The sequence below is a fragment of the Apus apus genome, chromosome 13 (genome assembly GCF_020740795.1).
Source record: "Apus apus isolate bApuApu2 chromosome 13, bApuApu2.pri.cur, whole genome shotgun sequence".
NCBI classification, from domain to species: domain Eukaryota; kingdom Metazoa; phylum Chordata; class Aves; order Apodiformes; family Apodidae; genus Apus; species Apus apus.
Window position 1 is genome coordinate 18,467,757 of NC_067294.1, and position 14,608 is coordinate 18,482,364.

The 14,608-nt window shown below is 61.7% G+C and overlaps 3 protein-coding genes across 4 annotated transcripts; 2 read left to right on the forward strand and 1 right to left on the reverse strand.

Moving 5' to 3' along the window:
* The first annotated feature begins 92 nt into the window (after positions 1–92).
* On the forward strand, positions 93–1,764 carry NDUFA2 (NADH:ubiquinone oxidoreductase subunit A2). The gene is made up of 3 exons (XM_051630930.1): positions 93–228; positions 355–461; positions 1,565–1,764. Exons 1-3 carry the CDS (start codon positions 125–127, stop codon positions 1,654–1,656), a joined length of 303 nt encoding a protein of 100 aa, XP_051486890.1. The 5' UTR covers positions 93–124; the 3' UTR covers positions 1,657–1,764.
* On the reverse strand, positions 1,702–8,620 carry TMCO6 (transmembrane and coiled-coil domains 6). 2 transcript variants are annotated; one of them, XM_051630894.1, is made up of 12 exons: positions 8,535–8,620; positions 8,048–8,161; positions 7,722–7,831; positions 7,396–7,579; positions 6,456–6,560; positions 5,794–5,879; positions 5,179–5,295; positions 4,454–4,565; positions 4,191–4,365; positions 3,378–3,472; positions 2,678–2,845; positions 1,702–2,275 (listed from the first exon to the last, which is right to left on the reverse strand). In XM_051630894.1, the coding sequence occupies exons 2-12, from the start codon at positions 8,081–8,083 to the stop codon at positions 2,075–2,077; spliced, it is 1,389 nt and encodes a 462-aa protein (XP_051486854.1). In that variant the 5' UTR covers positions 8,084–8,161; positions 8,535–8,620; the 3' UTR covers positions 1,702–2,074. The 2 variants fall into 2 exon arrangements, with proteins under 2 accessions (XP_051486854.1, XP_051486853.1); XM_051630893.1 differs by having other exon boundaries at positions 8,043–8,161.
* Positions 8,621–10,523: 1,903 nt separating this feature from the next.
* CD14 (CD14 molecule) lies at positions 10,524–14,580 on the forward strand. The gene is made up of 2 exons (XM_051630902.1): positions 10,524–10,807; positions 11,991–14,580. The coding sequence occupies exons 1-2, from the start codon at positions 10,794–10,796 to the stop codon at positions 13,339–13,341; spliced, it is 1,365 nt and encodes a 454-aa protein (XP_051486862.1). The 5' UTR covers positions 10,524–10,793; the 3' UTR covers positions 13,342–14,580.
* The last annotated feature ends 28 nt before the right edge of the window (positions 14,581–14,608 follow it).

Sequence of the window (14,608 nt, forward strand, 5' to 3'; positions counted from 1 at the left end):
TCCCATTGGCCGGCGGGCGGCCGGCGGGCGCTGCCATTGGGCGGGCTCCGTGACTGACGGGCGCCGCGATTGGCTGGCGCCGTGGCCCCGCCCCCCTCTCCGTGTTGTTCCCGCAGCAGTGAAGATGGCGGCGGCGGCGGTGGCGGCGCTGGGCGCGGGGCTGGGCCGCAACCTGCGGGAGCTGCGCGTCCACCTGTGCCAGCGCTCCCCGGGCAGCCGCGGCGTCAGGTGAGCCGGGGCGGGGGCGGGGGGGCCGCCCGCGGCTCCTTACGGTGCCCGGCCCCGCGGCCCCGGCCTGTCCGCCGCGCCCGCTCGCGGCCCCGGGACCCGCCGCTCCTCCCTTCCCCCCCGCAGAGACTTCATCGAGCAGCACTACGTGACCCTGAAGAAGGCGAACCCGGATTTCCCCATCCTGATCCGCGAGTGCTCCGGTGTGCAGCCCAAGCTGTGGGCTCGCTACGGTGAGTGCGGGGCTGCCCGGGAACCGGCGGAGGGAGGGACCCGGGCCCAGCGGTGCCAGCGCGTCCGGGGGAGGGCCCCGGGGCTGGGGAAGGGGCTGGAGAACCTGTGAGGAGCAGCTGGGGGAGCTGGGGGTGTCCAGCCTGGAGCAAAGGAGGCTGAGGGGAGACCTGCTGGCTCTGCAGCTCCTGAGAGGAGGTTGGAGCTGGGGGGGTCGGGCGCTGCTCCCCAGGAACAAGGGACAGGACAAGACGAAATTACAATTACTCAGTAGAGGTTTAGCTTGGATTCTCAGAACAATTCCTCCATGGAGGGGGTTGTCAGGGCCTGGCCCAGGCTGCCCAGGGTGGAGTCCCCATCCCTGGAGGGGTTTCCAAGCCCTGGAGATGGTGCTGAGGGACACGGGGCAGGGGTGGCCTGGGCAGGGCTGGGGAAGGGTTGGGCTGGATGATCTGAAAGGTCTTTTCCAAAACACTTCCATGACTCTATGACCTGGTAGGAGACAAAAGAGGACCTGTGGCTCAGAAGGCCAGCTTGGGGCTGTAGGTTCCTCTACACAAAAATGTTTGGTTTTGCTTTTTTTTTCCCCTCTGTGTTCTCGGTGAAACACCAAGGAGAGAAAAGCAGCTCCTCTGGTGAAGCCTTGGCTTTCCTCCTGAAGCCACCTGAGCTGCACAAAAAATAATCTAGAAACTTTTTCGAAGAGATACAACAATTCTTTAACCATGTGTTTCTCAGTATGAGCCCACAGGCCAGCAGAGGCTGCTAGTACTTTGTATGTGCAGGGAAACACACCCGCAGGTGGGGCTGCTGCCTCTTCCCTTTACTGAACTTGGGGTGAGAAGGCCAAAAGCCACCAGGTGGCTTTGGGATGTGGTGGTGGCTTCTGCCCAGCTGCTGTGCAGCAGAAATGAACAGAAAGAGGCAAGGAAACGTGGGAAGGGTAACGTGGGCAGGAGGAGGCAGGCTGGGGAGCTCTGGGGGTGAAGGGGTGGTGGTGGGAGCCTGGGCTGGGACACCAGCAGCCCTTGGGAAGGGGCTTTGGGTTGTCCTAGCACCAGAGGGACCAAGGCCCCTGCCCCCTCACCCTCTGTCCCTCCTGCAGAGTTTGGCAAGGAGAAGAGCGTGTCGCTGGACAACCTTTCAGTGGATGAAGTGGCCAAGGCCTTGGAGAGTGTTGTGAAAAGCAAGGTGTGAAGACAGGCAGTAAATGTGCACGTGCTGCAGACACCACTGATGCTGTTTAATGTAAAAACGTGTATTTTTTAATTTATCAATCACATAAACACAACATCATTACCCTGAGCTTGACGTGTTGGGTTTAAAGCCCAAAGGAGCTGCTGGAGGGAAGGGCTGACCCAGGGGGGCTTATCCCACCTCCCTGGCACCAGGAGCCCACCTGCCTGGGCTGCAGCTCAGCTCTGCCCCCACACTGAGCTCCAGGGGGCACAGGGCAGCCTGGGGGTACCCAGAAGGTGATTGCAAGGATGGGAACAGCCATGTCTTGCCAAGGACCAGTGTCCCTGTGCAGCCACTGGTGCTGGCAGCTGGTGTGTGACCCCTGCCCAGCCCTTGGGGAAGCAGGGCACAGGGTGAACAAACAGTTTGCTCCTCCTCAGAGTGCAGGGGGAGGGAAGGGAGGTGGTGTGTCCCAGGAGAAGGTTGACAGCGTGGCCATGCAGGGACTGAAGGTGGAGGCTCCTTGGGGCTGCCCAACCATGTCCAGCAGCGCTTGTGCCCGTTCCTGCAGCTCTGGGGTGCTCTGGAGCTGCTCTAGGGCCTGGTGGCCACCTTGCCTGACAAAGTCAGGAACAGCCTGTGCAAGGGGAGAGGGGGAGAGCTGCCTGCCCAGAGCCACCACTCTGCAGGGCTGAAGGAACCCCCCAGAGCTCTGCTGGATACTGAAGTCCCAGGCTGGGTAAATCCAGCTGTGGGAGTGCACAGAGCATGAAGCACAACTGAAAATAATCCTCCCCCAACAAATGAAGGGTACAAACAACCTGCCCCCAAAAACCCAGTCAATGAAAAGGAAGCCCCTGGAGACACAAGAAGGGCTTCCACCCTCTGCATCACCACTGCCCCCTGTCCTGGGGAGTGGGGGGGCTGGTGTGGCAGTGACAGAATTCTTCACTATTAGTATTATTTAAATAATAACAATCCCCATCCCAGGCTTTATGATCCTGTGCAGGGCTCTGGGGCAGGGACCCCCAGCTCTCACCTCTGGCCAGTGCAGGAAGAGGAGGTGCAGCAGCTCAAGGCCCTGCCCCACAGCCCCGGGGTCGGGCAGTGCCAGGGTGGGCAGCAGGAGGGGCAGGGTCCCCCCCTGGTGCAGCTGCTGGCAATAGGCTGGTCCCTTTGCTGCTACATTGCACAGAACTGTCAGGACCTGCAGGGAGAAAGGGACACTTTGTTAGTGGGCACATTCCTGACAGGCTCAGGAGGGTTCCAGAGAGCTCCCTGGACACCTCCCTGGAGGTCCTGCCAGGGGCTTCCCCCCAAAGCCACGTGCCCCCCAACTGGCTGGATGCTGAATGCTCTTCCAAAGCCTTCTCCAACCACCCCCAGGCCCTGTTCAACCCCGGCCAAGCAGACACAGCTGTACCATCCAGCCCTTGGCAGAGCCCCCCTGAGGACCACCCTAAAGCTTTAGGGTCTTCCAAAAGAAGGTGGCAGCAGCCCCCTCAGGCCCACTGCCACTGGCCCAAAGATAACATCTGCCTTGGGACCCCTCTTCTGCCAGGATGAGGCTGCCAAGGGTAAACACAAGGTGACTCCAGGGGAGGCAGGTGGTGGCCACCACAACACCAGCCCTTCCTCCAAGCTGTTGCTGCTGCCCCAAGCCAACCTCCAGCCTGAGCACTGTGCATGTGGGGTTCATGTTCTTGAACACCAGGCCTGGGGGTGAGGTGAGGTCTTACCAACACACAGGCCATCTGGGAGCAGGGCAGGAGCTGCAGCAGGGCCGGGAGCAAGTCCAGGGAGAGCAGAGCAGAGCAGAAGAAGGGGTCATCCGCTGGGGTGGGCAGAGAGGGAACATGTCAGTAACTTCAAGGTTTCTGAGGGAGATCTCCAGAGACTTCTACTCCACTCTGGTGAGACACACCCCCCCCGCAGTGCTGTGTCCAGCTCTGCAGCCTCCAACATGAAGCACATGGAGCTGCTGGAGTGAGTCCAGAGGAGGCCATATGGAGGACTGGAAGGGCTGGAGCAGCTCTGCTCTGGAGACAGGCTGGGAGAGTTGGGGTGTTCAGCCTGGAGAAGAGAAGGCTCCAGGGAGACCTGAGAGCACCTTCCAGTGCCTGAAGGGGCTCCAGGAAAGATGGGGAGGGACTTGGGACAAGGGCAGGGAGGGATGGGATGAGGGGGGATGGTTTCAAGCTGGAAGAGGGGAGATGGAGATGAGATCTTGGGAAGAAATTAGACATGAGAGGGAATTCTTTGCTGTGAGGGTGGTGAGACCCTGGCCCAGGTTGCCCAGGGAAGCTGTGGCTGCTCCATCCCTGGCAGTGTTGAAGGGCAGGTTGGATGGGGCTTGGAGCAGCCTGGGCTGGTGGGAGGTGTCCCTGCCCTTGGCAGGGGGGTGGAAGTAGATGCTCTTGAAGGTCCCTTCCACCCCAAACCAGTCTGGGATTCCATGACCTCTGTGGGCAGGATCCACGAGTCTGCCAGCAACAGAGGCAGGTCCCAGTAGCAGCAGCTCTGGGAGCTCTGCCATCCCCTGGGACGCTCACCCGTGAGGTTGTTGAGCAGCCAGAGGCTCTCCTGCACGATGAAGGGGTGCTGCTGCAGGAAGCCCTGCAGGATGAGGAAGAGGGCGATGAGCAGGCGCTGGTCCCGGGTCAGCCCCTCGCTGCCCGTCTCCTCCACCAGCAGGTTCCCCAGGCACCGCAGCACCGGGCAGACGAGCTGTGGGGGGGGGAAACACAAAGCCCTTGATCCCCAGTGCATCCCCACGGCCCTGCCAAGCACTGCTGGCTCCCTGCCCACCTCTTACCAGCTCCAGGCCCTCGGGAAGGTCTTGGGGCAGCTCAGAAGCCAGGTCAAGCAGGAGCGAGGCGAGGGCAGGCAGGGCCCCCAGGGACAGCAGTGCGACACTGGCCGTGTGGCTGCGGAGGGAAGGGACAGTGTGGCTGGGTGCTCTGGGCCCCCAGGGCAAACCAGCCCAAAAAAACAGGGCCTGGAAATGGGGAGTGCTCCCCTGAACCACCATCAGGCTCAGTTCGTGTTGGAGCAGCAGCTCGTCTCTGAGCCAAGAAGTTGGAAAGCCCTTGGCAAACGGATCCACTGGAATTATCTCTGGGGAAAGAGGAGCCCTGATCGTTCCTTGGGTACCTACACATTCCTGTCTCTCTGCTGGGGCTGCTGAAAGAGGTGGCACTGGAGCAGCCACGCCAAGGCAGGCAGAGACAAGGCCAGGTGACACTGGGCCAACCCCAGAAGCTGGGGGATCCAGGGAACTTGCCTTGGGGGACAGCTCCAGACATGGGGAGGCGACTGGGGGGGCTTCAGAGGACCAGGAACAGACTCCTCAGGTTTATCACTCTCCAAACAGCATGTGTGCTCAGACAGGAGAGTGGGAATGCCCAGGATGGTGGGGAAATCCTTTTCCTAAGGGAATGGGGCGAGGGGAGGCAATCCCGGTCCTCCTGCAGGACCTGAGCTTTTGTGCCTCTCTGGCTGCCCTCAGGGAACTCAAAATGAGGAGAAAAGAGCATTTACCTACAAATGATGTAGTGGAGACACCAGGCAAACTCCACAGCTGCTCCTGTCCCAGCCTTCAGGCCCGAGCAAACCAGTCGAAGCATGTGCTGGGGGAGAACAGAGTCCAGAACCAAGCTGGGGCAGAATGGCAGTTAGTGGAGACACAGGACAGAGGACAAGCAGGACAGACAACTGAGAGGGGGACACTAGCCCTGGCCACCAAGCAGGGAGCTGCCCTCCCCAGCACTGGGGCCACATGCTCCAAAAACACACTCAGAAGAGACTCTGGCACCATTAAAGCCCAGCACAAGCTCTCCCTGTCCCTGGGGACCCTGAGGACACTTTGGCTGGGGTCATATTTTTGGCACTGGGGTCTGTCAAGCTGATCTTTTCCTTGGCAGGAGGAATACAGCCTGAATTTCCCTGGGAGCCTGCCCTGGCCTTTACTGAAATACCAGAGCTGTCTGCTCGGATGAGGCTGAGGGAAAAGAGTCAGGCCTTGTGCTCTGATCTGCAACAAAACCCCCACAGCTCTGGTGGGATCCTGCTCTGAACCATTAATGTCACTAGGGTGGGAAAAGTGTCATTGCCCCAGGGCCCCACCTGACTGGGGGTTAAGAGGCTGGTACTCACGGAATGATCTCTGTGGGAGCTTCCTTGGCTTGGAGGAGCTGCGAGAGGGCGTAGCCCAGACCTTCCAGCACAGCCTCGTGTGGGGACTGCAATCAAACAGAACCCAGCTGATCCCATGTGGCAGACCCCAGGGGTGCTGGGGAGAGGCACCAAGCAGTGGAGTGGCAGTCCTGCCATGCCTGGGGCACAGCAGGGACCCGGAGTGACAGAGCAAGCTGTGACCACCCCAAAGCTGAGCTGTCCTCCCTGCCCAGGCTGCCCGAGGCTGCAGCTGCAGGGGCTGAGGGGCACAAACACAGCAGCAGGGCTGCTCTGGGCAAGCAAAGCTGCCATGACAGCCCTGCCCACTGAGCTGGCCTCCTCTGCCTGCTGCACAGCAGGGAGAAGCCTGCAGCTCCCTGTGTTATGGATGGTTTATCACACGTCAGAGATTCAGCTGGAGAAGGGCACAGGGTGCTGACCTGAGCCCTGAAGAAGGAGTGTGGGACAACCCATGAGAGCCTCACCCCGAGCAGGGCCAGCCCTCTGTGGAGGGGGCTGCCTGTGGCCACAGCTGGAGGGAGGGCTGGTGACTCGAGTGTCAGCCAGTGTCCAGAGGGCATAGGAAAAGGTATCCTTTGGGGCAGGGCAGGGGAAGAGCCTGGCTGAGCCATTTCACCCACCTGGATGCAGGATGCCAGAACTGGAACGATGCCCTGAGGCAGAAGCTGCTTCCTCACAGCTTCACTTTCCACCACCAGGTTTCCCAGTGTGTACAAACACAGCTCCTGAAAAATGCCAGAGAACAGGTCACCTCCACTGCACTCCCCAGCAGAACCTGAAGCCCTTGGGCAGCCAGGAGGCCCCTGGAACCTGCTTCCCCAGAAGCTGTCTTCAGAAGGGTAAACACAGATGGAAACTGCTGGACTCCCCAGCCACCCCATTCCCAGCTGCATCAGCTTCAATTTATCCTTTTTCTGTCTCCAGCTGGGAACAGATCACTTTTACTATGGAGGTTTTTCAGGCTTGTACTTATTGCTGTGACACTGCCCTCTAATCCCACAGTGATCTCCTGGAGGCTGCCCCTGTGCTGCATCAAAATGTGACCACCACCTTGGGGTTGCTCCTTGTCTTGTCCCTTAGCTCTGACCCCACCTGCTCCTCGAAGGAGCTCTGGCAGCTGGGAAACAGGCTGGAGCCCTCAGCCTGCAGTCCCTGCTTCCCCAGACAGGGCCTGGAGCTGGAGAGGAGGAACCCGTTGCAAATGGGGCATCCTGGGCTGTGGCAGGAGGACTTGGCTGGCCCGGATGAGGCTTGGGAGCATTTGAGAGCAGCCTGCAGCTACCTGGAAGGAGGTGCAAACACAATGGAACTGAACTCCTCTTGGTGTTGGCATGGGGGCCTCCATATTTCCAAGATTTGGCCAGGCTGTCCTGGGCTAGCACCAGGGACAGTCCTGCTCCCACAGAAAGGTTGGACTAGAGACTTCCTGAGGGTCCCTTCCCACCAGCACTCCTACATGAGCCATGGTAGGCTAAGGCTGGCCAGAACAGGTCAACACCCAACCCCTCCCAAAGGATTATCAGGCTCCAGAGCCCTGGCAAACACAAGCACGGATCTTACTGTGAACTCAACGCTGTGTCCCGAGAGGTAGGTGAGCAGGTAGGAGGTCACTGGCAGACACGCCTCAGCCACAGCAGGGTCACTGGAGTGGGACAGCTCGTGGAGGCCCCGGGCTGCCTCCATCTGCACGTCAGCCTGGCTGCTGGTGAAGAGCCCGACCAGCGTCCGGATGCTGCCCTCCAGCCTGGTGGGACCCAAAGGTGCCGTCACCTCCCGCCTCCCCCCCCCTCGGCCGCACAGCAGCTCCCCCACGCAAGGACTGGGACAAAGGGCCACTCTGCCCATGCCCCTGGTAAGAGCCCAGCGGTGCCAAACCTGGGACTGACCTGACAAACTTCTGCTGAGTCTCCCTGTTCTGCAGAGCCCAGCGGAGGCGGCGGAGCGAGCCTCTCCTGTCCTCTGAACCCCTCTGCACCCCCCTGAGCAGCTCAAGAATCTATCAGAAAATTAAAAGGTGGATTAATTTCAAGCAGTATCAGGTTTCACCCCATTCATCCGGGAGGCAAAGAAACCCAGGGCACAAAGACGGTCCCTGTGTCCGGTAGTGACTCGGAGAACACCCCCAAACCCGTCTCCACCCAGGCTCCTCCATGTTCCTAGAGGCTGGGGAGGAGCCCAGGGGCCCTGGAAAACGCCACACGCCTCACCTCACCCTCCGGGAGAGGGCCTGGCACGGTCCGAGCTCCATCCCGTCCGCCCTCCTCCGCGTCCTCCCGCAGGAGCCTCTTGCTGACCAGCTGCTCCTGCCGCCGCGCCCTCCTGAGAGCTGCCGTCACATCCCGTCACCGCCCGCCCGGGCTGCCCATCCCGCCGGAGGGTTCTTGGAGCGGGGAGGATCGCCCCGTTGCTCCGGGAGGGACCCGGGGGGGCGGGCAGGGCCGGGGCGGCGGCACCGCAGGCAGCCGAGGGAGGGGGAGGCGCTGCGGCCTCCGGGCAGAACAAGCCCGGGGGTTTATGTGTCTATGAAAGGGCTGGGAGCGGCTTCCCCGAGCGGCCAGGGGCGCGGCGGGGCCGCTGCCCACGGGGGTCGAGCCGCTGCCCACGGGGGTCCCGCCGCTGCCCACGGGGGTCCCGCCGCTGCCCCGGGACCCGCCACCCCGCCCGGCCTCATCCCGCCCCGGCCCCGGCCCCGCACGGACCTGCCTCCCGCTCCCGCCGCCGCGCCCGCAGCTCCTCCGCCCCGCAGCCGCTGGGCCCGGCCCCGCGACGCCGCCGGCCCCACATGGCGGCGGGAGGAGGCGGAGACCGCGCCGGGGCGGGAGGAGCCGGGACGGGGCGGGCAGAACCGGGGCGGGAGGAGCCGGGACGGGGGGGGCAGGACCGGGCCGGGCCGCACCGCCGAGGCTCCGGGCGCCGCTGCCGGGGCGCTGGGCAGCCCCGCGAAGGGAGGGCCGGGGCCCGCCGTGCCCCCCGGGGCCCGCCCGCAGCCGGCCCGGGGCCGGGGCAGCCCTGCCGGGGCCGGGTGAACCTGCCCGGTGCGGCCGCGGCTGCGGGGCGGGTGCGGGGGGACACGGGGGGGCAGCCGGGGCGGCTTTCGGAAGGGCGAGTCCCGCCCGACGTGCCTTGTGGCCCTTCCAGCCGGGGGCTGCATCAGCGGGGGGGACATTTACCTGCAGCGCCTCCGGCACAGCCCCCGCCGCGACCTTCTCTCTGGAAATACACGGATCTGGTGGGTGGATCAGGAATTAACCGGCTGGATGGGCAGGTCCGGGGGGCTCAGCGCCCAGGTGGGGGTGGGTGAGAAGTGCTGTCCCTCAGGGGTCTGTACCGGGTCAGTGCTGTTCCAGAAATCAACATCAAGCATGTGACAGCGGCACGGAGGGCACCCTCAGCAGCCTCGCAGATGCCACCAGGCTGGCTGGTGCGGCCAATGTGTCAGGAGGAGGGGATGTCACTCCGGGGGACCTGGGCAAGCTGGGGAAGTGAGTCCGAGGGAACGTCGTGAGGTTCAACAAGGTCTAGTGCAAGGTCCTGCACCTGGGTCGGGGCCACCCTCACGATGAGTACAGGCTGGGGGGTGACGTGGTAGAGCAGCCCTGCAGAAACAGACCTGGGGGGCTCTGCTGGATGGAAAGATGGACATGAGCCCTCCTGGGCTGCATCAAAAGAAGCATGGCCAGCAGACTGAGGAGGGTGATTCTGCTGAAGGAAAGGCAGCAAAGTGGTGCAGGGCTCCACCTGAGATGCCAGGGGCAAGGCCATGAGCTGCAGTAGATATAATGTCCCACAAATGCCCAAAAGGAGACCTTCCCTCCACCCATCCCAGCAGCGGGGTGCCAGAGTGCAGCTCCTGGCCCAGCTGTTGTCACACGGATGGTCTCTCTCTAATGCTGCATTAACTACAAAAAAATGGGATTTGCACCTTCTAGCCCTGCAGTTTCTTTGCCTTTCTGAAACACTTTTTGAAATCCAACACAGGCAAAGAAATCCCTGGGGAAGGAAAAAATCTCTGACAGATCTTTCCAAATGCTTGGTGGTCTCTGCTTGCTGGTGGAGAGCATGAACATCTTGGTGTGGGCACCAGCAGCAGCTGCCAGGGGAGCACAGGGCGAGGGATGTGACTTGGCCAAGCCCAGCAGCCAGGTTGCCAAAGAAGCCAAGTTGGGTGAAGAGGTGCCAAGAAGCGCTGGGATGTGCACATAGTGGATGGGAACTCGTTCCATCCCCATCCTAGGTGGGACACAGGTGTCTGGGGATGGTCTGGGCACCAGGTATGACAGTCCCCTCCTCTTCTGCACTGCACGGTGCTCAGCACCCACTGGGCTCTGAGGCACAGCAAGCCCAGAGCATCTCGAAGCAAAGGTGCGTTTGGGCTGGTCCTGAGAGTGTGTTTAGAGACACCCTGACCACACTCTGCCCTCATCCTGCCTAGGAGAGTGAGCAGCACTCCCAGTTCAACCAAAACCCTCCCCAGCCTGCAGCCACGGGCAGCTGCAAAATCCTCCTGCTGCAGGGAAGTGAAGCAGAAGTGACTCGGGTGGTTGCTGCGTGGTTCCCTTGGCACAGCCCGTCCTGCTCAGGAGGTCGGGCGGTGGGAGCGAGGACAGCGCCCGGAGCCTGCCTCTGGGTGCCCCCAGCGCCTGCTCCTTACTGCGGGGCTGCAGATGCACCCGCAGCAGCTGGAAAACACCTGCAGGAGCTCAGGTCTCACCTGGCTGGAGGCAGGAGAGCCCCGGGAGCAGGAAAGAGCCGAGAACTTGCAGAGCTTTTGGCACCCGAGGCCGGGATTTGGCAGCAGGTAGAGGAAGGAGCTGCAGGGCAAGGAAATATTTCAGGGTGAGCTGGCCGCTGAGTCACCGGGCAGCTCCAGCACTGCTTCGTGCTGCCCACTCCGTGAGGGGAACTCGGCAGGTGCTGGACGACAGCTTCCCCCCACCCCCGGCTGGTGCAGCCCCAGGATGGCACCCAGAAGGTAGGGAGAGCTCCGTGGGCGCGGGTGTTTGAGCCGAGGCCGGCAAAGGCTGTGCCTGCCGGGGGGCAGGGCAGGGGGTTGGACTGGAGACCCCAGAGACCCCGCGGCACCAGCCTGTCTGGGTGCTTGGACAGAGCTGAGTCAGCACATTCTTCTGAGCCTTTAATCTTCACCGTTTGCATTTTTGCAACCCCTTGACAGGGCTGTCCTGCCAGCTGGACAGCAGGGCTGGGCTCAGTGCTGAGAGGGCTCCATACAGACCCTCAGAAATTATTTCCTACTGTCCCCTTAGGGTGCTGGTAATGAATCAAGTTGCTGGGACAGAAAAAAGCAAAAAAATGAAGCCCGCTGTTGCAATTTCCTGCCCTGGATTACAAGGCACCATGCAGAGAAGTAAAGAGAGCTGAGGTTCTCCCATCCTGTGGTCAGGCAGATACATCTTCCTGTCTGTAACTCAGCATTTTTAGTTTCCCCTGATCCTTAGCATTTCCTCTTCTCTTCAGAACAGGATCCTGCAGTAGGGCAGCCCGGGCAGAAGAGCACAGAGCCTGGCCCTGCCTGGCCACCCTGCTCCTGGGGTGGGGTGAGACCAGAGCCACCAACTCCCTTGCGAGGAGCCTGTGGCTCAGGTGGAGCTCTCGGGTGTTTCATAGAATCATAGAATCACAGAATCATCCTGGTTGGAAGGGACCTTGAGGATCATCAAGTCCAACCACAACCTGAATCCCCCTACTATAACCTGATTTACCCACTCAGTGCTTAAATCATGTCACTAAGCACCACATCTACATTTCTTTTAAACACTTCCAGGGATGGTGACTCCACCACCTCCCTGGGCAGCCTGTTCCACTGCCCAACCACTCCTTCAGTAAAGAAATTCTTTCTAATATCCAGCCTAAACCTCTCCTGGTGCAGCTTCAGGCCATTTCCTCTGGTCCTGGTCATTATTCACTGGTTGTTTGAGCTGTGCCTGAGTCACAGCTGCAGAGCCAGGGTGCTGGCAGGGGGTGCTGGGCCAGGGCAAAGGGCAGTTGGGCAGGGGGGATGGGGGCAGCGCTGTGTCCTGAGGGGTGGCCCCTGGGGCTGGACCTGTCCAAGCCAGCCCTCCAGTCACCGGGATCTGGACGGTTCCCGCAGCTGCCACCAGGGAGCTGCCTTTCAGCGCTGCTCTCCTCGTTTCTAGGTTGCTGGCCGGGAGTGTGGCTGTTCTCTTGCTGGGGCTGTTGGAAGTGGAAGGCAGGTGTTTCTTCAATCGCACCGAGGAGCACTGTGTGTGCTACAACCTGACCCAGGAAACTGTAGGCAGCATCATCCAGTGCCTCCCAGCCTCTGTCGTGGAATTCCGGGGGGGAGAGCTGGAGAGATACGTAGCCTTCCCCATCACTGGCCTGGATTCTTCCACCATTGAAACGCTGGGCTCCCTTGTCATCAGGAAAATAGTTTTTGCTGATCTCCTCGTGCCTGAGATACTCCTCGCTCGAGTCCTGAGGTTCTTCTCCTACACCCAAGTGCAGGAGCTGGAGTTTGAGAACTGCATTTTCAAGGGCAGAGGCAACTGGGATGACATGGCCGGCCAGGGCTTGCCCATATTGTCCCTGCACTTCCACAATGTGACAGCTGCCCCGCTGACGGGCCGCCAGCAGGACTTCTCCAGTCTGAGCAGCTGGCTGGAGACCCTGCAGGAGCTGGCTGTCACTGGGTGCCACCTCACCAGCCTGCCCTGTGCCATCGGGAGGGAGTTCAGAGCCCTGCGCTCCCTGGACATGGCACAAAACAGCCTTGGGGATGAGAGCCTGATGCCTGCCTTCTGCCAGGGGGCTTTCCCGCAGCTCCAGGTCCTGATTCTGCAGAGCAACAACCTGACATCCCACCACAGTGTGTGTGAAAGCGTGCAGCTGCTGCCTGAGCTCCAGCATCTAGATCTCAGCCAGAACAAGCTCGTGGCAGACCCGTCCTCCTCCTGCCAGTGGCCTGTGTCCCTCCGAATTTTCAACTTGTCCAACACTGGCTTGGATGAAGCCCTCACACCTCTGCCTCCCCGTCTAGAAGTGCTGGATATGAGCTGCAACCACCTTCGTGCCGTCGACATCTCCCTCAGCTCCCTGAAGAAGCTCTTCCTCAGCCAAAACCTGCTGCAGGCTGCCCCCTCCATCAGGAACTGCCCCGCGCTGGACACCCTGCACCTCAACAACAACTCGATTGCGGAGCTGCCGTGGGCTGAGCTGAAGCTCCTGGGGCACCTGCGGGACGTGGCTGCTGCTGGCAACCCCTGCAGCTGCTCCTGCTCCGGGGCCGGGGGGCTGCAGGCTCTGGCGGCCACGGGACGGCTTGGGCAGGGCTGGCCCGAGGGCTACAGGTGCCACTCGCCTCCGGGCTACCGGGGCTGGCTGGTGCGGGACGTGCCGGTGCTGCAGTGCAACAGCGCTGCGGTGATCGCCCCCGTCAGCATCGCCCTCGCCCTGCTCGCCCTGGCCGGGGCTGTTTGCCTGCTCAGGGCCAGACCCGGGCTCCTCCGGCGCTGCCGCGGGGGGTGAAGGGGAAGTGTGACCCGTCCCCGTGTGCCCCTTCCCACCCGCAATTCCCCCACGCGGGGCTGCGAGGCCGGGAGCTCCGCAAAGACTCACAGGACCACCAGGGGCTCCCTGGTGTCCCCACTCAGGACTCCCCCGTGGAGCAGCAGCGTCCCCAGCATTATCCCACAGCGGCTGCACCTTTGCCTGTCCAAGTTCTGGGGGAAACCCCCTTGCCGTGCTCTGACCCGGGGCTGCACCCTCCCGGGCTGGGGTTTCTTCTGCCCAGCTCTCCCCAAGCCCCACCCTGCACCCGCTGCCCTGCCACATCGTCTGCCCCGAGCAAGAGGAGGTCATCCCATCTGCACCCCTGCAGGTGCTCAGATGCCCCAAGCCTCACCGGGGTCTGGTTCTTCCCCCAAAAAAGCCCACCTCCCCCCCCAGCCTTGTAGCCCCCTACCCCCCATCCCCCATGGCCCCTCTGCTCCCCCTCCACGGCCCCTCAGCTGGGCCATGACCTGAGGGTGTCTGGTTTGTGAGGGTGGCTGCAGAACTGCCACTCAAAGGACAGGGAAAGGAATAAATGTGCTGATTTGGTTTGGTGGGTTTTTAGGTAGCCAGGGAAGGGCCCCAGGTGGCTCCCGTAAGAAGCTGAGAAGCTCCCCCTGCTCCAAACCCAGCCAAGGAGCCATTAGAGGGACAATAGATGCATCCCTGCCAATAACATAGGAAAGAACAGCTATAACACCTGAGCAGAGAGGCACTTGAGGGAGAGGAGCTGAGCTGGAGAGGCAGAAGGTGCTGGTGGTTGGTGAGGAAGGAGGGGAAGGAGGTGCCCGAGCAGAAGTTTCCCTGCAGCCCATGGTGAGATGGCAGCTGTGCCCCTGCACTCCTGGAGGAACGTGGTGGGACATTCCCTGGGGGCACGAGGAGGGATTGAACTTGGCCAGTGGGCTTGGATTTTGTGGCCAGTGGGCTGGGATGGTGCAGCTGTGGAAGCCCCCGGGCAGGGGAGGTGCCTGTTCCCGAAGCCCCCGTGACTCTGCGGGCAGCGCTGGAGCAGCTCCTGGGCTGGTGGGAAGGGCTGATGGAGCAGAGGTTGGTGGAGGACTCTGCCATGGGAGGGACCCCGTGGGGAAGCAGGGCAGGACTGTGAGGAATCCTTCTCCCTGAGGAGGAAGGAGCAGCAGGAACCACCAGCCTGTGAACTGACTCTAAACCCCATCCCCCTGTGCCTGGGGGGAAGGAGGGAGAGAAATGGGGAACAAAAGGGATTTGGGCCCAGGAAGAA

Bases quoted from the DNA above. Each gene is read 5' to 3' on its own strand.
- NDUFA2 (XM_051630930.1), top strand. From the start codon at position 125: ATGGCGGCGGCGGCGGTGGCGGCGCTGGGCGCGGGGCTGGGCCGCAAC. The intron at 229-354 runs GTGAGCCGGGGC...TCCCCCCCGCAG, and splicing joins CCGGGCAGCCGCGGCGTCAG to AGACTTCATCGAGCAGCACT. The intron at 462-1,564 runs GTGAGTGCGGGG...TCCCTCCTGCAG, and splicing joins CAAGCTGTGGGCTCGCTACG to AGTTTGGCAAGGAGAAGAGC.
- TMCO6 (XM_051630893.1), bottom strand. From the start codon at position 8,619: ATGTGGGGCCGGCGGCGTCGCGGGGCCGGGCCCAGCGGCTGCGGGGCG. The intron at 7,580-7,721 runs GTCAGTCCCAGG...GGGTCCCACCAG, and splicing joins ACTCAGCAGAAGTTTGTCAG to GCTGGAGGGCAGCATCCGGA. The intron at 2,276-2,677 runs GTGAGAGCTGGG...CCCCTTGCACAG, and splicing joins TCTTCCTGCACTGGCCAGAG to GCTGTTCCTGACTTTGTCAG.